Source organism: Orbicella franksi, chromosome 3, assembly GCF_964199315.1.
Source record: "Orbicella franksi chromosome 3, jaOrbFran1.1, whole genome shotgun sequence".
Taxonomy (NCBI): Eukaryota; Metazoa; Cnidaria; class Anthozoa; order Scleractinia; family Merulinidae; genus Orbicella; species Orbicella franksi.
In genome coordinates this window covers 25,829,014-25,850,962 of record NC_138147.1, presented here as the reverse complement: position 1 = coordinate 25,850,962, position 21,949 = coordinate 25,829,014, and the positions used below count along the sequence as shown (strand labels likewise).

Sequence of the window (21,949 nt, the reverse complement as noted above, 5' to 3'; positions counted from 1 at the left end):
AAACATGCATTGAACGGTTACATCTTGTTCTCTTGTTTTTTTTTTGTTTTTTTTTTTTCTCGTATCTTGCTGGGTTTCGAAATTATATGGCTAATTATGGACCCTTCAATATTTTTATAGCAATAACCTTAAATATCTCATGCCTTGTTGAATGTTGAAAGAAATCAATCAACACACTGTATAGAATACAACATGTGTCCCATTCCTTAAAGAGACTACAAGCATTGTAAACTGAAATAACCTCCGGATTGAAGATATATCTCAATGTAGCACGATAAAGCAGGGAATTCAGTAGCTGATATCTCTTTTGCTTGTGGCATTCAAGTCTGCCCAGGCAGTTGCAAAAACATCTGATATACACATCTCCGACAATTAATACGGACCCTTGAAATGTAAGGAATACTTTAAATTGTATTTATGGTATGTTATTTTTCCGGTTTACCCCACAGGTAGAAGGTTACGACTGTTTGTCGCATTTAGTAGGTTGTAAGAACGGTTAGACGAATGTATTCTAGAAAAACTGTTCATAACAGTCGCTGGCTGTTTCTCGACACCTATCATAGACGGATTGGGCGAACGTGTTTTCATGCTTGTTGCCATCCAATTCAGATCACGTGTTGACTCATTTGGGGGGTTACAATCGTGCAGTTGATTGCTTGAGAGTATGTACAAACAGAATAATTGTACCTCCCAAGATCTGAGTTGGGTGGCAGGAGAACACGTTAGCTGAATCCGTCTGTATACGATAAAGTAGCGTAACATAAACGTGTACGTTACGCGATTCACTACCGGAAATCCCGTGAAATGAATACACCACATTCGATCTTTTGAGAACCTGAGCGGTAACAGCATCTCGTTCCTCGAGGCTGCTCAGTTCTAGGCTCCAAGATCACGACGATGCGTGACCGGGAAAGGCAAAAAAACGGGGTAGAAAACCAATGAAGACGTATCCATTTCTGTGGTTCTTTGTTGCATTAGCTCAATTTGCTTGCAAGTTAAAAGGTTAGAGCAAAAGTGTGTACAGTAATATCGTAAAAATGTTCCAAATTTTAAATAAACCTGTTCTCTTAGCCGGAAAGGTACTAGAATTCTAACATACTTAAATATACGCTAATTCTTGCCCGATCTCAAGAAAAAAATGTAGAAAACCTGCGGCTCACAGTATTTTTGTTCAATAGCTGGCTTTTGAGATAGTTTCGTAATTTCGTAAAAAAAATTATTTCATTGACCACCAAAAACCGATTTTTCGGACGGTATGTGACAATCGAATTCCAGAGTTAGTTTGACATTCCACGGTAGTTTAATAAGAGATTGGGTCCATGTTTCGCTGCGCCAGCGACCGACCAACCGATGTTGACCAGCCTACTTCTGGTGAGGTTTTAAGTTGACTACACAGCTTACAGTCGTTATATACAATCGTGAAAGGGATTTTCCACAACATGTCGGAAGTTACATACATGAAGAAAATCGATTCTGCCGGTCAAGGGATTCGCATCCAGCAAGGCATTCCGAATGAGCAACTAACGTTCGGCAGGAAACACTCGAGAAGGGAGAAGGTGCTCTTTGCCGCGCTGTTGATAGTTTCAGTTGCTGCCAGCGCTTTCTTATTCTTGTATTGTCTTCAAGTTTATTACAAGGCAACTACTGACCAGCAAGGGGGACAAAGAAATCCATCAAAGAAGTCCTGTTCAGTCTGCATTTCACCAGGTTGCATTTTCAGCGCATCAGGTCAGTTCAGTGAGCTTGTTCCTAAGTTGTTGTTGCAGTTCAAAGCTACCGCTCCAATTCGGCATTATCGGTTGTCGTTATTTTGCAAGGTTTCCAAACTCGATCAGAATGTTATGCTAGGTGTGCTGGGCAGTTCGAGCGACAGCTGTTGATATTTGCTACTTAATACATTCTTTGCAAAGTGTGGCGTGATCGGAAACTGGAATTCTAAAACCTCCGGTTTACATAAACATAAAATATGCGGTATACGCAACAGTTGGTTGACTTAGCAAATATTGAAGTTTGAACATTATGTCTTGTCGAATACCGGGAAAAAAAAAAGCCGCCAAAAATGTTGGCAGAAATACAGAATATTTGTGGCATTGTAGGCTCCAATTCGTCACTATCATCGAGCCAAATTGTGCTCGTTAGAGACTAAGAATGGCCAATTGGACCGATTTATGCGATTTCCAAACTCAATCAGAATGCTATGCTAGGTGTGCTACACGGTTTAAAGGACATTTGATGATACTTGTTGCTCACGTAGGAAAATCTTATGAACGTGTTGCGTGAAAAACTACAGTTCTGAAACCTTTGTTGTTGAAAAACGAGCTAATCTGTCAGAGACCGTCTTGGTCAGGATATTTCAAAAAACAGATTCTTTGTGTGCCACTGTGATTACAAAATGCCGGTTCTGGCACAAGACGGTGGTTGCTTTATTTGTATTCTCATGTTAACTCCATTCCGTTCAGCATATACAGTTTTTCAGCATGCTGACAAGATACGCGACAAAGCAAACAACACTACTTCAAAAACGGTATGGCGAAAGAGATCAACATGATTCATTCAATGCCTTAGTTACGCCAATGTTTATTTTATTGTGGCTTAATGACGTAAAAAGGGTTGATAATTGTTATGTGTGCTCACAAAGGGACGTATTAGCTGGGAAAGGGTTTAAAGAAATATAAAGTAACTGTCATATTGTTTACTCATACTGTTTACATAATGAAGTTATTCTACACAAGCTAAGTTCATCACTGAGACCAGTTCGCACCGCCCATTGGTATTATAACACCTGGACACATGCTTTCTTATAAATATATCATGATTTTTATAGATATATTGTGCTGATCATTGTTCTTTCGATTCTAAAAAAAAAAAACGATCACTGTCGCCGTTTGGCAAGTAAAATATCAAATCGCCGTGATTATTAACTCAAATTTGATAAGGGTCTATTAACCGCCATGGTTAATAAGTTTCGAGTGCTAGCCCTTCCTTGAAGAAAGCAAAGGAAGGGCAAATTATTTTTCCGTGGAATGCCTGTGGCAGGCCACGGTAAGGTTGGCCCGGGTTCTTATTTCATTGTCGACGTAAAACGACAAATTTGATTGACAATGAAATGTACGTCACAGCTGGAACTATTGTTACTGGGTTACGGAAGCATATGCAAGATGACGTGACTTTGACAGTGGTAAAAGTAATGTACAATTTTGAAAGATTCTGCGATTCTGGCAAGGAGTAGCTTGTGTAGAAAGTGTAGTGCTCGTAGCAACATGTACGAGTTCAGGAAATAAACAGAAGGTAAATAATTTTAGAAAGTGTTTCGACTTTGTGTATTGAATTGGACTATGAAAAAAGCACTCGTTAACTGTTCACTCGGCCTGCCAAACGAATCAACGAGTTTAACAACCGAACCTGCATGTTCATCCGGCCTAGAAAAAAAAATTCTTTAATCCTTTTGTTATCTCGAATGAACAAGCACACATTATCAACCAGTTGCGTTACGTTGCGTTACGTTTTTCTCTCACAGAAGTGAGCCTCTAAGGAAAATCAATACTTTTGTTAATGTACTTCAGTTCTTGGAAAGAGCTTCTAATTATTAACAGACAATCAGTTCTTTAGCCTGTTAATGTTTTAGTAGATTCGTTACGTTCATTGACGGCAATACAGCCCTTCACAATATTTTAGTCTTCAAATAATGAAAACGTTGCGTTGCCATTCATGTCTCAAAGATTTTCTGGCAGTTCTCAACGTCAGTGATAGAAAAAAAAAATCCATTTTCCACGTTGCAATATTACTTCTGCTAGTTTTGATGCCATTTCTAAACACCATGCACACTATCGTTCCATCTTGTAGATCACCCGGAAAGAAGAAATAGGAGTCGGGGAAGGAGACTCTGCTCGCACAGTAATTTTCCGCCTACCCTATTTTCCACTAAAAACACAGTGACGGTTTCGTCAACACTTTCTTCAGTTATTTCTATGGCTGATCTAACGGATTAATCGTGGGACTTTACTGTAACTTCAGAATTCATTCCAATGCTACGCTCTCTAGCCAAAGCATCCCACGGAATCGCCTTTAGGCGTCTCGTTACATATTTTTCTAGCTCTTTTATCATCAATCTACATTAATTACGAAATAAATTAAGTTGTTCATATTCGAAATGTCATTGTAATCACATATACCATCGCATGAGTCTTGCAAAAAGCACTTTTCTAAGCTTGCGTAACAGGACTGTCGGTCCAGTTTCTGTTTTTTGCCCGGCCCTCCATGCAGGAGCGGTTGCTAACGTGAGGTCGGTAACATTGGCTTACATGAGGTAGTGAATGTTCCTAAAGAGGCAAAGTTGTCACGAAAGTCGACGATATGGCAAAATACTTTAAGCTGTTAGATTCTGTGGAAACTGAACCTGTTCAACCAGTAGATGTATTAAGTAATGAAGTGACGTTTTCGAGGAAACACTTGTCATGGAAAAAGCTCCTCTGTGCGGCGATGTTTATTGTTTTGATTGCCCTTACAATCGTTTTCATCGCTTTGTACGCTCATGAAATTTCCAAGAAGAAAAATTCTGGCACTACAGGAAACTCCAAGGGTAAGATATCAACAACAGAAAGGACAAAAATGACAACGGCAACCACAACAACCACAAGGAACGCAACATCTCCAACACTTCACTCCAAAGCAACAGCTATTCTGACTGCGGCAGGTTAGTTAATAATAACAAAGAACTAATTTATTTAATTCTATGTAATTTCTTGTGCAAGCCGCGGGCTAAGAGTCGCATCAATTGAATTCATCAGCCATATATCCATTCGAATCCGCAAAAAACACTTTTACCGCATCGGGTCTTGTAGACACATTAGCACAAATTCCCTCACGTTAGCGTGACAGTCATGTCGGTCGATCTACGAGTTAAAACTCGATGAACGAAATAGTAAAGGCAAGTCTGTTTAGTACAAACTTCCGTGTGGAATATGCCTGAAGCCTTCTTTCATATATAAGCACTAATTTCTCTGTACCAGTTTAACATAATGACATTGCATAATATTCCATTCCACATGAAATCCTCTACAGTCGCATTTTGTTGCCTATCAAATCAAATATACTACGATCATGTCAGAATTAACATTCCACAGCAAGTGTCACCACAATTTGAGACAGAAAAGCCAGTAAAATTTGCAAATAGTAATTTTTAGGTACATATAGAGTTTATAACGGAAGCAGATGTCAGCTCGCTTTCTCTTCAGTCCTGCCCTCTCAACCGGCATTGAATATCAAAATTCATGTTTAATTCTCAGTTTTCTAGATGTGGAAGTGTATTTGTTACCTTAATTTCGGTGTGAATTTCAGGCCTTCGGAAGAATTATAAGTAATTGTCTGAGTTAGACAGCACTCATACAGTACAGGTCTGGAAATAAGTTTAGCGGTCAACTTCACTGTTTATCTATATCGCCGAATGCAGATGAGTTTTCTTTGCCAGTAAAACCATGCAGTGATCAACGCATCGCATCGTCGGAATACTTGTGAAGTTCTTAACAAAAATGATCACGTATAACAGTAAGGCGCGCGAGAAAGTTGATGAAAGCGAAAGGAATCTTCAGAATTATTAACAATGCTTCGACACTGCTGTTGTCTTGATTACCAATATTATCATTTTCTCTACTAACTTTAATTTGCTTTGCGCAGTGATTTCGTTGCTTAACGGGTTTTAATTTTCGCAAGAGGAAAACAGAAACGGAATTCTTCCCAGATTTTCGTCTGAAAACCATGTCCCTTGTTTCGAAAGGTATTGATTTTAATGTCTTATTTTTCAGTCGGGTTTTAAATTTCGAAGCATCATCCTGTTATGTGTTCTTAGTACAAGAACCGGAAAAAATGTTACGGCATATGCGCTTTAACACACATGGGAATTTTTATATGTTATTTTTAAACATCCAGTTTTGTTTTCGCGTAACGTTTGATTAAACATACTTTTGTCTTATCCAGACTGAGCGTGATTGACTGATTCAAAGTGCCTTGTAGTGAAACTAAAATAATTTTGACCTGCTACAAAACTTGTACAGTTTATTTGTTGGAGAGCAGCTGTATGACGGAAGTGTTGCGAGATTTTGTAACAAAGTGATGCAAAATTTACGTCTTGAAAATCTCTACGGTTAGGCCTACCGTCCACACTAGTCCGTCACGAAAACGGAGCTTTTCGAAAACACTCTTCAAACAGGAGGAATGTGAAAACCCCGGATTTTCGTTTCTTTGTGTAAAGAAATTTGAAAACAGAACTTTTCGAAAACGATGGCGTCACGGTAATCATGTAATTTTCCTGACCAAGTGCTCACAAACAGTGGTCCAACAAAGTGTACTCCTGTGCTTGCAAAGGGGTATCCTTCTTGGAATCTGAATTCAGGCATATCTAATGATAGCTCGCTTTGTATGACTTCTTGACTGGTCAGACCTCCAGAACTCACAGGACTGATGGACTTTGAGAGCGTTCCTAAAAATAAAGGTTGTTCACAAAGCGCATGACACAGGCAAGTACTCTACACTGTTTGGAGAATTCACAGTTCATAACATGTACTATCCCTACTTTTGGTGTATTTTTAATTTACACAAGGAGTGTGGCTGATTCTTCTACATTCCGTACTGCCTGCTCTTTCATTTCCTTCATGCACTCTTGTGGTGGCTGAATCATTTCAGATACATCTTCTGTTTCCCCTTCTTCTTGTTGACTTGAGATCAATGTTAGTCCATGTCATCAAGGAGCGCTTCTTACTGGTGATAAAGGATTCACTCCTCTTAATGCTAGATCCGTTGGATTTTCCTCGCCCAAGTATATCCGTCAACCGGCAAGAGTTGTCTGATTTCTCCTTCTCTGTGGTTGAGGAACTGCTCCAATTTTTTTATCCTTCCTCTTCAGTAATCCAGTACAGAACATTCCTTGAGTCTTTCCAGCAGCGGAGGAGGCACTGTACTAGTGTTGTCGTGACACGCTCAGTCAATCATACCAGTATTAACGCAGCCGAGAGTTCCCACCTTGGAATGGTCTGCTTCTTGGTGGAGCAACGCGAGTCTTTGACGCAATCAGTCGGACTTGAGTACTGGTTCGGGATTTGATTACCAGGTAAACCACCACTGCATTGGCTGAGGATGAGGAGCACTAAAGACCGATCCAGCTCAGATACAAGTTCAGTCCATTTCCAATTTTGTTAATTTGGGGCAAAATCGATGTTCCAATCTACAGCTGCTCCTTTCGAGAGTAGTCCAGTTCGAGGACTTAAGCTTAAATTTCCAGTTGAAGCGCTGAGAGGATCCGCATAAATTTCAAAGTCGAGACCATCGAGACCAGGGGCATTCGAGCCCGGCCCACGTTCCACGTGATTTCATCTGTGATTTCGCTTCTGTCAGCAACTTGGTTTTCCATAGAATCGTCATTTAAACCATTTTGGAATTCCAAAATCTTGCCATCGAGGCCTACAAGGTCTCGAGCTTTTCCCCGAGTATCATCTTTCGTTGCGAAAGTTCATTCTATAACGAAGACTCAAAATTGGCATTTCAAACTTGCGTGGTAAGTTTCTTGACATGAGCGCGATGACCTTCGAGAATGTTTTTTGTTTGTTTGTTTCTTGCCCAATTGAGCCATCATTGACGCAAAAGTCGACTCCGAAGGATCATGTAATGAATTTATTCCAATCTCCGACTTACTGCAACTGGCTTAAGTGAATCTGACCGAGTTTAAACTAGAATTACGGCCATCTGGAGTTCCATCCATAAACGCAATGAGAACCTACAAAAAGAATGCTACGATCTGGATAAAATTACACCACGTGGCAATGACGCGACTGACAATATCAATGTCAACAAAGGGTTCCCTTGATATTCTGCACACTCAGCTACAGTTTTCTGAGTGTTTTCATTAAAAACATTGCCATTTTTCAGCCGAGAGATACTCAGCTAAAGTTTTTAAGTTTCTCATTTGTACTGCGTCGATCAGTAACAATCTCTTTTAGCAGTTGGCCTGCACCACTTTAAAATCTCAAGTTCTTGTTTAATCTGTAACCTATAGTTTCGAGAGGCCAAGTACAAAGAGCCTTGCAATGGTGCTGGTTGCCCTTTAGCAGATATAAAGTCAGCGCATCTTTACGAAGTGTCACTCAGATAGTATCTTCTAACTAAAATAACAAAGGGTATCACTTTGGTCGCAGAAAAGTGTGGTCTTCGTAGTTGACAAGCGCCTTCAGATTCTCTAACATGACATGTGCTCGTATGGCACGTGCAGATCAAAGCAACCGACACGTCAGGTGGATTAGGTGGAGCTACATCATGGGATTTTTAGCCCGAAGAGAGGTCGGCAAAAAGTCGCAAAGAAAAAAAAACCGTCTTATCTGGTTTAAATTTACATAACACTTGACATTATTACCTCTAATTTTGACTGAAAATGTTGTTCTTCGAATGATCTAAGTCACAGGGAATCCTGTGTTTCATATTTTCTTATATGGAGATCGAGAAAACAAACAGCGGTAACAAACATAGATTGCGCATGGTATATTCAACTTCACGTTTCATATGTTACAGCACATCTTCAGAGGTGACGGTTACAAAATATGACAAAATCTAAAAAGACTAAAACTAAAGCGAGGTATTGGTAACTAGCTAGACAACAATGAACAAAAGAAACTACATCCGGTGTGAATATCAATAAAGAACGAATTAGCTGCATTTTGTATACAATCTTACAGTCACGCGATTTTCTTGGCAATCTTCCGATAGTGTGACAAGGCAAAAGAAGGTTAGAGTTTCAACGGCACCTGGTACAGCTACTCCGCTGCTCGGCGTGGTTGCTATTGTACTGTTACTGAAGTAGACTCTTCTATAAATGCAGCTCTGGGTGTAAGCACATTGTAACGACATGTCCTATGCAAAGTACCAAAAGAAAATTGAAGCCGGAGAGGCTTTCCATATTGATCAAGGGACCGAAAAGTTGACCTTCACGAGGAAAAGCTCGCGAAAGGAAAAGCTCCTCCTTGTAGCGCTGTTGATCGTTTTGGTTATTGCAGTCGTTTTCATCGTTCTGTACGCGCTGCAAGTTGCTAAGGCGACTCCAACAGCAACAGAAGCACCACCAACGGTAGCATCACAACCGGCAGCTTGCGACCCAGCTGACTGTGTGCTTATTGCTTCAGGTCAGTTCTTTCAACATACGTAAAATTTTCCCCTTTTCCTTTATACGCGTTCGCATACACTTTCATGTGGATTTGAAGTGATTTAACCTTAAGAGTCAAACTTACCAAGAGCTCGCCTGATCGTGTTTGTACGAGGCAGCTGGTATCGAACCAGCAAGGATACTGACTCGTAGTCGAAATGTATCAGTTTCATTTCCTCGAAAACTGTACATTGTCAAATTAGGTCAAATTGTATACTGTATGCACGACTACACAATTACACCTCCTTTTTTTATCGTCAGCTGAAGAAATTATTTCTATATCCTTCTTTGAAACGAATGCAAATCGCGGTTTGTTAGGGGACAGATTTCTATCTTTAATCTATTTTGCTTTTTTTGAGCTGTAAAGATAATTATCAAGATTATCCTCGGAGACGGAGGGACACGCAAACTCATTACCCCCCCCCCCCCCCCCACACACACACACACCCACTGCGGTAAAATGTGTGTGAAAGAAGCGGGGAGGTGCGGTTAGTGGATGGAGCCCCTCCACTGGATTTTCGTTGTAATAAGACAAATTATTTTGCGTTTCATAAAATAGCTGTCGGCTTGCTTCACAAGATGACATATTTTGTTGTTGGCCATAAGGTCATATGGTGTTACATGACGTCATCATGTCTGCCATCCAAAATCCTCCATCTTGGATTTCACTACTTTCTCAAAATTCTAAACCCCCTTACCCTCCCCTCTCTTGTGCGAGCGAGGTTTAGCGCGTTGCTGAAGACATGAAGAGATGGCTGAATATTGTAAATTAAAGAAAGGTTAAAATTTAGTTATTTTGTTTAGAAATATCAATAATGACAACCACCGTTACATTTGAAAGTCGTGTGCTATTGTTCCTTTTCTTGTTTTACTGAATTGTCCCAGACTACCAAAGTTGATCTTTGTTCTGTTTTTTTTTTTTTTTGGAGGGGGGGGGGGGGGTAAACTTACTGCCTGAAAACTGAGCACTTAAAAGTCCTTTCCCCTGAAATTGTCGTATGTTTATTTATTTATTTTTATTTCTTTAATTATTATTATTTTTTTTTTGGTGACAAACAGTCCAAAGATGGAATCTGAGCAACAAATACATGCACAAACTACAACTCGGCCATTCCGGTTACGTAGAAAAGACATAACATTAATCTGTCAATTTGCTGCTATATTAAACATGAAAGAAAAGAGTCACATCACGATTTACACCTGTGCAATGTCACAAAGTATAAGGTGTTGAAGAAATTAAAAGCCGTTAACAAATGACCCTGGTAAATTCTCTCAGCTAACCACGAGCCTCTCTTGTAGCTCAGTGCGAAGAGCACCCAACCGGTATCTTGAAGGTCTTTGGGTCAACTCCCATCGGATTCGTTCATTGCCCCACGCTGGCGAAATGCTGAGCATTTCATTTTTCACAAGCAATAGCAGATTTTACGTTAAACCTGTGTGAAAGAAATGGAAATTGGCAAATCGCTCTACGCAATATAAAGGCTAAAACAAATAGACGCTATTTGGAACTTATCGCTCTACTAAGCGAGTTTTGTCACAGCCCAATTTGACTGAATCACTTTTGTGGTAATTGAGAATGGCGTTAACACAACCATTTTCTTTAATTTGTTTTCTTTTATGGCTGGGCGTGGTCGATTGGCCTGTAATCAAGACTTTTCAGAATCAACACTATTCCTGTGTGATCACTATTCGAGATTGTATACCACTGGAGTCCCGAGTCCCCTTTGGTCACGATAAATGTTCTGCGGTTATGATTCGTAACAATTTGGACTCAGATTTGATTTTTTTTGCTTGGAGGGCAACATACATGTAGTTGCCGGGGGGTTCGACGAGATCGTTACTGTTTTTTTAGAAGTAATGGAACTAAACATGGAATTGATTCAGTAAAATATCGATGAGAAAAAAACAAAAAAACAAAAAAAAACGATACCTCCTTAAAGAGTGCAAGCCAAATTAATCCAATCTCACAATCTCAAAAAGCCACTTGATGAAATTTGGACGCCATATGATTTATTGCACCCTTACGAGAAGTTTCGTGTCAAAAAAGAATTAATTAAATCTTCACTTGGAAGCCACGTCAAACAGTATGCAGCTAATTATAACTCTGCAAGGTGTTCCTTTGTGCGACAAAGAAGAATACTTTAATTACTAGACATTTGTGCATTCAAAACCATATCATCGCCGGCTTTGATTTCATACGTCGCGAAATACGAAAGAAGAAAGTCTGTCCATACGCATTGCCGATTTAATTTAAAAATCCTTAAGTATGTACAACAGTGTTTAGACGTAAAAACAAAATGGCGGATCTTAAAATTAAGTACAGCAAAGCGGAAAACGGGACAGACGTCTCGGAAATCGAGAGCGGACCCGAAGCGGTTGTACATCTTCGTCGGCGAAATGGGATGACAAAACTGGAAAAAGTTCTTTTGGCGTGCACAGTGGTGTTCGTTATAACCTCTGCTGTTTTCGCGTCGCTATATGCATCTGAGAGGCAATATAGGAACGTGAGGAAAAAAAACCCTTCTTCGGAAAATGGCAGCGAGAACTGCAAAGGCCTTGGTGAAACTGGTGAAGAGGAAAAGAAGATAAACAAAACAAAGGAAACGTGCGATTTAAACCCTAACAATTCAAAGTGTACAACTCAAGTTGTCAAACAAGCTGCACTTGGTAAGAACTATTCTTAATTCTGGCTTACAATTCAAAAAACGCTGCATTTTAATTCAAGTCGTGGGCCTATTTATTTGTTAGATGATATATCTAAAGTGTATTGTCTCATCTGCTAGCAAATATTATCCTGAGCAGAATATTTTATATGTGCATGTTTTAATTCCACTGTGTAAAGAAGTTCTGGGGTAATTTTTTTGTTTGTTTGGTGACGTGACGGAATTTTCAAACTTAAATTCTTCCAGGAATAGAGATTTCAAGAAAAAGATATTCTGTTCTTTGAAACGCCATGACCATGAATTGAATCAAAAGACCGGGATTATATTTATTTCACGGCTTTTACGCACAAGCGTTCATTTTGCGATGATCGATTAAAGTTTAATGAGGTGGTAAAATCATTTTGTAAAGCGCTCTTTCAATGCGAAATCTTTTCCCCAACTTTTTTAAAGTGAGCTTTTCGCAACTATATTCCATACCAAATTAACTTCAACCCTCAAGCTTTTCCGGGTTTGATAAAACGTGATGTACTTCTTCTCGCCTTCTCATGATTTCGTAGCTCTTATGAAAGGAGCAAAAATCATATTGTTTTGTTTTCAGATTATAATAGTAAGGCGAGGCTGCGCTCAAATTTGCATATCGTTTTCAATGAAAGCAACAGGAAAATACTTCGAGCTCTTTTCTTTGAGATATATTCAATAATTAGTTTATCTCGGTGGATCGATTCTCGACACCTCTAATAAATGTCGCATCAGTTTCCTAAGCGAATCGCTGCCAGCAGCTGGTGCATAACCGCGTTAGATTTGCCTTCTACTCGCCTATTTCCATGAAGTTTAAAAACAAACCTTTTCTTCGGGACTTTCCCAGACTTATTCTGTTACGAAAATTATTAGGTCAAATTGGGTTGTCCAGAGGTTGCATTAGCACGCGTTGCAGACCATGGTGAAGTTGTTTTTCATTTACCCGAACTTACGCGGTAATTCTCGAGCCAAGAAGGACTCTAAGCAATCAAGATAGAGTATACTTCGCAGATTCCACTCGGGAAGGCTTGACAACCGCAATGTTTTAACGTCATGTCATTGTCTTGCGCATTTCCAAAAGTGGAAATGCTTTCTGTGACTGGTTCAGTCATAGTAGTATGATAATTTTGAAATCGACTCTCAGAGCTCTTGAAAAAAGACTTTAACAATATACCATGCATAATAATAACTCATGAACTGAGCAAGAACCATTTTTAGTCCAGTAATAAGTAAGTAAATAAGTACTTAATTCAGAGAATAAGACAAACAAGATGGATGATTGACACAGAATAACTATTAAAAAAGAGACAAAAAGGAAATTTACATTTGGAAGTCCACCAGTCCACACCAAGATCAGCACATAATTATTTTTAACATCATCAAAATTCTAACATGGCGTCGTAAAACCTAAGCCGAGACGCGCTGTCTAATGAGGAAATTAATAATAATAATAATATTTTATCAAGCAGAGTATCAGCATAATTGCAGCATCCAAGTACAGTTGGGAGCAGAAAAAGTGGGAGCAGAAAAAGTACTCTCTAAAGTAGGCTGAATAGCCAGGACCGATATGTAACTAATACTAGACGTCTCTCTACTTTGTCTAACACAAAATGAAACAGACTCTGTGATTGGTTATAGACGTAACGTGATTCAAATCAACCAATCAAACAGCTCATACAAATATAAGTAACACCGAAACTTTTAAAAGGACTTTGATAGGAAGTTTAAGATGCATAACCAAAGAAAGTGGCTCAAAGAAAGTGAGAATTTCCCTCCAATGCCTCCGCACTACGATTTAGATTTTCGGAAGCTAGCCCGTATTGTGTTCCACAGGAGTTGCTGTAGTCAAAACGTCTCACTTGTATTGTTTCAAATTAAGTTCTTGAGGAGGATGTACTAAGTCCATTTACTTAATCGACATTTTACAATAGTGCTGTATTACAAGTAATATAGGACTTGTTCTTTTTCCGGCTCCAAAAGTGTCTGCGGTTTAATTTATGAGCACAAAAAAAGAACTTTGTCTTGCACAATATATCGCTGTACATTTGGAATACCGCATAAAGGAGCTCTGAGAAGTACATAAAGGTTTCTGACGTCTCTACAATATCCTTAAAAAAACCCGCCACATTGCTATCCATATCGTTTCTTTCGTTTTCTAAACAAACTAAGAAACTATATATTTTAATTTGAAAGTAGCCAGAAACGCTTCATTTGTGCTCACAGTTCTTGAGGAGAAGTTTAGTAATTTTTACGCAATCGGTATTTGTCAATAATCCTGTATTACAAGTAATGTTATGGGTTTCCTGCTCTTTTCTGGCTCCAGTATTGAGCTTTAATAGCACATCACTGTACATTGGCAATACCGGACAAAGACTCTTTGATAAATTCAGACAGATTTCGAAACTCGAAACTTTGAGAGAAAAGTTTCTCTAAAACCCCCCGCCAAGTTGTTCTTCAAATCCTCCACTTTGTTTTATAGCAGCTATTATAGTTGGATGAGGATTTATTTTTAAAATCATTAATTAACCTGCATTCATTCCCACATGTGAAGCAGATGTATTCATAAGCTAAGTATACAGTGTAGTTCATCTTGATATTATCTTTAGAACTCGATGTTGTGAAAGGTAACTATTGAAAAACAAAATTAAAAACATAAATTACAATTACAAAAATTTATCTCTCCACTCCCATTTAAGTTTTTTGAGCTCTAATTCTCGTTTAATTAGCAGTTGATTTCAGTAAAATTACAAAAGCTTCCTTCATGCTTCTTCCAAATTCGAGCACGGCCACCTACTTTTACTTAACACTTTTCAATAATGCTATGTTATAATAATATTATGTAATATCCCAGGTCTTGGTCATTTTTCTCCTCCGGGAATGTCTGAATGTCCGGTCATCACTTGAGACGCGAACATAAGCATAAGTATAAAAAAGCTCATGCGCCAGTGGACGGCAGGGCATAAAGATACGTACAAGCATAAGAATATAAAAATCTTGCGTTTTTCGTATGCTGATACTTATGCTTATGTCGCTTTTATGTCTATTGGAGACATGGTTGACATACGCCTAAGCATAAGGAACGAGCGCTTTATGCTTAGGCCGACCATGTCCTCACTGGGCATAACAGCGCCACAAACATAAGCATAAACGTAAGAAGAAGACTTATGCTTATGTCTGGCCGTTCCCACTAGCGCATAAGCTTCTTATGTTTCAGCTTATGCTTATGCTTGCGTCTCAGGTGAGGACCGGGCTTGCGGAAAACTATGTTTGTGTGGTGTAATACATGTAACGTTGTTATATCGCGGGAGTTTTGGTTCAGTTGATTTATGGTCGCGTGGCAATGACAAATCTCAATCTAAATGTTGCCCGGCGGGCAACAATTATGCAATCGTAACCCGCTCTCCCACTAAGCACGGGTTATTTTGATTTCTTGACTTAAAACTTTACACTTATTTCCAGCCATATCGCAAAACAATTAATTACTGGTTCTTTAGGAAACAGTTAATTTTGTTTTCTCGAGAATCTCGATTAAGTGTATATTGTCCACTATCAATACCAAAACAAGGCACTTGGTCGTATGCCAGTAGGGCTCCGAAAGACCTTTTTGGAAAATTCGCATCTCACCACACTGCTTTGTTTCAAATTCTCCTCGCTGCGGATTTCTTACCAATTCTAGACGGTGGTAACGATCATTGAGTCACTAAGAATCAGCACCGTTTTCTTTTGCGGTCCCTTGCCACATTTGCATTCGCTACAAGTAGGATCTATTTATAGAGTACTAAATCTCATATCAGTGAACTTTGGAATTCGAAGTTGTAAACCAAAGTAGGTGCTGAATTGTTGCCGCGACATGGTGTTGAGTTGATGTTAACTTTTTTCACAGTTGCGTCATATTAATGACCTAAATATGCGTCATTTTCAAATTAACGCCCAGTTTGGCAAGCCGCCTCCAACCCCCTAAAAACAATATACACCTGTTAAGCACAACATCAGTGCTACCTGTTACTTCGATTGAGCTTGATTTGGCAAGCGTCACGAGGAGCAACGATCTTGCACAGGGAGAAAGCAGCCTTTCAAAGACACTTTCCTGTCTATGTGTACTTCATCTAAAACCAATGAGAACTCTTATTAACGAACCTTGTCCCATAAAAATATACTATAGCACCACTTAAAGATTATTACTTATATAGCCCTGTGTCCTCCAAGGGATACTGTATTTCAATCTCGTAGTCCACACCCCATGTGGTAAATTTATCGCCAAGGACGATAATTTCTATTGTTTTTAATCGCGTTCTCAGGGTTAAATAATTTGCATAACTTACTAATCATTGTTAGAAGAAGTTAGTGTGAATTTTCCTGTTGTGGGCCAATTTCAGGCTGGATCAGATCTTTGTTTAAGGCTGTCGCTTTTAGGAAGAGCGCATCTTCATGCAAACCTGGCACAGTCGATGCACTACTGACAGACTTGGCTCGATTACTTCGCAGAAGGGAACTCTTGTTTATAGTCATGTACAAGCCAAGTACAGAAGGGCTCCTCAATGCAAACTATCTCGTGAAGGGACGAGGTGATGAGTCGCCCAGTTTTGTCCGAGCAGCCCACAGGTCGGTATTGTTTGATGACATTGACATTCAACCGACGAGCGAGAAGCCGCTGCATCGCGATTCAACCAGATTATCGAAACGTGAGAAAGGGATGATTGCTGGTTTGATTCTTCTCGCTGTGTTGTGCATTGTTTTCATTGTGCTGTTTGCAACGGCGTCAAAAGGAGAGAAAAAACCTAGCCACATGCCGGAAAATAAATCGAAAGAGTGGATTTCAGCGTCTTCCGGTAAGTGTGTTCGCATTCTAGGTGCACGGTATTATATGCTGCACTACAGCAACCTCCGATCTCACGCTCTTGAAAGCTGCTGGATTTTCAAACGCGGCGCATTTTAAATTAGTTTACCAGACCTCGTTAAGATATTTCCAATTAAGACACTTCTAAGTTCGTTCGAATTTGCGTATTTGTACAAGTAGCTCCTCTGTCAAAACAACTCACAATTCGCTGTCAAAAGGTTTGTGAAGGGTCTGATCGGCTTTTAGACATGTTTACAAAGACATTTTTTTTGTGGCTAAAAGGTCGTAATTAACCGAGACCCTCCTGCGTGGGAACGTGACATTAGCTCGTCAGTTTGATGAAGAGGAACGCAGCTAATGTTTAAAGCTGACGTAATCTATTTACCTTTTTATGCTCAAGCCTCCACTGTCCTCTTAAAATACAAATCTGGAGTATAAGGTTACTTCTGCTCTTCATTATAGTACCTTTAAATTATAAAAAAAAAATTATGCAAATAGGACACTTTAAGTGCATTTGTAGTTAATGATATTCAAACATAATCAAGTGCAGACAAATATACTGTCAATTAAAATCGACTCGTACGCTATACGACTGTTACCAATAGTTGGAATATTTAGAATCAATAACACTCCCGCGACGCGTAACGCCAACGATAACGCCTGATTGTCTTAAGGCTATAAATGTCAAGACTGCAGCTGCTATTCCGAATTCTCAAGTGAAATTAAAAGTTGCTCAAAATAGCAGGGTCAGGGGCTCAAAATACCCTGGTCAGCGTTTTAGCTGAGAAATTAATTATTACAAATTATTATAATTTACATATTCCCTGACCCTGATGCAAACAAATGTTTTGGAGCAAAGCATCAGTCAATGGGCTACAGTCGATATCTTATAATTCAGCTTGATGGTGCAGCCTGGAGCACCAACAACACAAATGAATAAAAATGCTTATTCAGTTTTCTATATTTTTGTCCTCTAGGCTCGCTGCCAAGGTGACTTTTAATTAATATATCAAAAAACAATCTATTCCAGCAGTGCCTATGCCCCGCCTCCCCTGAAATTAGCATTTGCAATTGATGTAGTTGTTCAAATGCCCAGGGGTAGTGGCTCAAAAACTTTTTATTTTGTTCGTTTCTCGTTTTAGTTTCAATTAATCTAAGCACATTGCCCCAGGGGGAGGGGAGATGGGCACATCTGGAATTGACTTGAATAACAAATAAATAACGTAAGTCACAAAAACTACAAAAATGTAGCTCACACATGGAAACATCTGGAAATTACTGACACGAAAGTGGTCGCCTGCGTACGTGTGTAGAGCATTCAGGAGTATTGTATATACGCGTAGGTAGTTACATCAATTGTAACTGAATTTATAACCTAATCTTCAGGTTGCAGAATGCATAAATAACACAGTGCAGTTGTCATGTACCTTTGTTTAATTTCATCTTTAACGACTTCATATGCAGTCGTATTGTCTGGAATTCGTAGTTCCCGGTCTGAAGAGAATCGGCTAGTGGTGAACGAAACCATTGTTTACCAGGTTTAATTACCTTGAACGTCATTTCTTGAAAAGATTTCGCTTCAAGCCTGTTGCAACTCGCTTTGCTAAATTCTCAATACCTCGAGGGGGCCAGAGGTAAAGTGATGTCTTCAGAATGAACGAGAATTTCCATCGTACACCAGCCGCCATCATATTTACTTTGCCAAGAAAGCACATGTTTGTCTAGTTTAGCAACCACTCCTTGAAGGTGCTAAGTTGAGCTGTACTCTCGCGTGCTGCAGTGCTTATTTTTACCACAATTGCTGCTAATCTCGCAATCTGATTGGCTAATTTTCCGTCGTCGATAAGAGTTCAGACCACGCTGCTCGTGTCAATGTGTTGCGCAATGCCTTTTTCAGCTTACGCTCTGAAAAAAACATTTGCTTTGGCATTGATATTGTGGTAACAAAACAAATTGAAATGTAATTTAGCGTTGTCAGTTTGACAAATTGACGTCAGTTTTTCATGCGTCAGTCCTGTTATTGATCATGAATTTCGTCGTAACATTGTCAAAGTACCTGTGGACCCACGAGGCGATAACCTCGTGAGTCCAAAACATTTTGACCACTGTGATGACGCGTATCGTCGTCGATAAGAGTACAGACCACGCTAAACCACATTCGATTTGTTAATTAGAACTCTTCTGTTAGAGATTGGGCCAGAGGAAACAACTGAGTCAGCTCTAAATAGCGGGAGTTCGAAGTTAACAGTTCACCCGATAGCCGATAACATGACTGAAGACAAACTAACGAACAAAACAAATCCAAGAGAAATGGGTCCGAGTTCGGGTTCTTGTGGTTCAGCCGTTACGAATTGTCAAAGTTTTTATTAAAAAACTAGAAAATCCGTTACACATTTTCATTGTCTGTAGGCACATCATGGATGTTCGCTTTTGACCAATCAGTGAGCACGCTTTCTGCCAGTTTTTTTCTATTTTTCTTTTGTGTGTTGTTTTGTTTTGTTTCTTTTTTTTAGCTTTTACTTTTCCTTAAGCTTCTTGTCGGAGCTGAATCAATAAAAAAATCTGAAAGAAAAAGAATAATTAACACATTTCAAAGTTCAAAAGAACATGTGATCATCTCTTGACATCGCAAGTTCTACAAATGTCTATTACCCCCCCTCCCCCCACCCACCCACCCTATTCCTTGAAAGTGAAACTACTCTCCAGACGACTGTCAATCGAAACACAAATTAAAACACAATTTTCCTTTACTTTGACTGCATTCTGTCTTCTTCCTTCCTCATATTCCTCTTTATTACATCATTCCACCCTTCTTCCATTTCTTTCTTTCTGTTTGTGTCTGTCAGTCTATTTGTCTCATCATCTGTCCATTTTCTCTCCTAGATATTCTTAATGCAATGAACGAAAGCGCGGATCCGTGCGAGGATTTCTACCAATATGCGTGTGGAACGTGGATGAAAAAGAATTACATTCCTGAGAGCAAGACATCCTGGAGTCAATTTCGCGTACTTTACCAAAGAAATGAACTGGTGATGAAAAACCTTATTTGGGACAACGAAGATGCAAGGAAAAAATATAAAGATGTAAGTTATGCTTTGCAAATAATTTTTTCCATTGTGGATGAATTATGTACCGAGATATAAGGGCTTGGCTTTAGGAAGGCCAGTAACAGTCGTAGGGAGGCTACGGCCGATGCGGAGGCAGAGGCTCTCTAAAATTCTATTTCTGTCATTCTAGTGCCATTTTGACCAAAATTTAAAGGTTACAAAATGATTTTTAAAAAAATTCCAGACGGAGGGTGAAAGGTGGTCTCATTCGCAGCCGCCATTTGGATCGTGACGCAACGCTTCTTCCACTGGGAGACGCTGACTCTTTCCATGAGGCTTAACCGCTTTGCGTGACGCGTTGTTTGACGTTTTGCGTGACGCTTTGCGTGACGTCCCAAATTAGGGCCTCGCAAGAGACTTCCTCGCTCCGTCGATCTATTTAAACTGAGCAAAACGCTTTCTCATGTTTGCATCTTATTTTGTTCCTCCTCACGCTTGTAGAACGAAGCTGTCACGAAAGGTTTCGACATGTTCGATTCTTGCATGGATGAGGACAAAATTGAGACTCTGGGCGCACAACCGCTGTTGGACTTGATCAAAGACTACGGATCCTGGAACATAACTGACGGAAATTGGACTGATGAAAAATGGACGTTTGTGGAAACTTTTGTCAAAATTCACAAATACTTGTCGATTGCACCGCTCTTTAACATGTACGTGTCAGCTGATCTCAAAGACTCAACGAAAAATGTTATTGTGGTGAGTTTTTTAAATCTCTTATTGACCGGGCACAAGGGCACGAGTGCCACAATGGTTTTAGGACCGTATCATGAGATATCAGCCTTAATCTCAATAATGCGGATGGAGCGCAGCGAGGTCCACATATATAAAAATAAATAGATATTAAATAAGCTTAAATAGATTGATACATAGATCAATAAACAGAGATATTCTCTGGTACTCTAGGTAAATAAAATATTTTTATGAAAAAAGCGCTTTAATAGGTGAACTTTTGTTTGGCGATACGACATTTGGTTCATTTTAGTTTTAACCCTCTGAAATAATTTCTCTTGAATTGCGATTTTCTAGAGAACGTGAGAGAATCAGAGATTCGACAGTCTCAACGAACTCTGTGGTAGATCCCACACTTACGGTTAAACTAGAGATTTCTCGAGCATACTGCTAAAATTTACGAGTTACTTTCGACACTCAGTCGAAAAGCGCTCAAAGTGTCACCATATGTTTAGAGGGCGAGAAAGAAAAGACTGTTCTTTTTTGGCAAAATGCATGCTTCTCTCTTCTCCTTGAAAATGTTATGGTTAGGAAACAACTCTACCCTGCTGTAAGGTTCTAATGAACTCCATGTATTTTCCGTATGTAGCATAGAATGACCAACTTGGAGTAGATCTACTCCCACAGTTTGTAATACTAGTCAATCGCAGTACCGTCACTGAAACTACAAAACTAACATGTGTTTTTTTAATAGTTTGCTTGTATCCATGTTTTCAGCTTGATCAGTCTGGAATTGCCATTTCTCAGGAAGGCTTTTTGAAGAACACTTCGTACCATGCAAAGGTGGGTCACGCAACCGTCCCATGGGTTGTCACACAACGCTTCTTGGTATTGCGTTACATTAAATGAAAAGGGAGGGTTTTGAACACGCGATAACATGTCAGCAATGTCTTATAAAAACTAATCAGCCGGGCGATGATTTTAAGGGTTTTCTTTGGTGTTTGCTTTGGTTATCGTTTCCAAAACAACAGGTTGTGTGGGAAATAAGCGTCTTACTGACTCATTTGAGGGCCAATTCTAGCTAATTATGACGATGGAAAGTGATGCCGTATTCCCGTAAGAATCCAAAGTAAGCAGCTAAAATACACATAACTCAAAAACTGGAAAAACACACAAAAACAAAAAGAAAACCTACGAAGAACTGAAAAATGCCAACGAGCCAGATTTGGTTTCCTTCTTATTTTGCGTGTGCATGTTATTTCTCTAGACGGGATCTTGTAATTGTCTGTTAATAATTGTTTACTTGTAGTTAAGGTGGAAATTCTCCGCTATTCTAGGTCCGCAAAGCATACAAAAAGCTTATGGTCGATGTTGCAAAACTTCTTGTCGATCGCCCAGACACAGAAACGTTGATGATGGAAATTTATGATTTCGAAGAATCTTTAGCAAAGGTAAGGCGTTCTTCAATATG

General features: G+C 39.4%; 1 protein-coding gene across 6 annotated transcripts in view; it reads left to right on the top strand.

Moving 5' to 3' along the window:
• Window positions 1–21,949, top strand: part of LOC145482783 (endothelin-converting enzyme homolog) — a 44,489-nt gene that overhangs the window by 2,661 nt on the left and 19,879 nt on the right. For 2 of the 6 annotated variants that reach the window (XM_081461412.1, XM_081461411.1), the window contains 4 exons: window positions 19,583–19,782; window positions 20,248–20,505; window positions 21,256–21,321; window positions 21,816–21,929. In XM_081461412.1, coding sequence (XP_081317538.1) covers window positions 19,583–19,782; window positions 20,248–20,505; window positions 21,256–21,321; window positions 21,816–21,929 — 638 coding nt within the window. The other 4 variants (XM_081461416.1, XM_081461413.1, XM_081461417.1 and 1 more) reach the window with 4 other exon arrangements.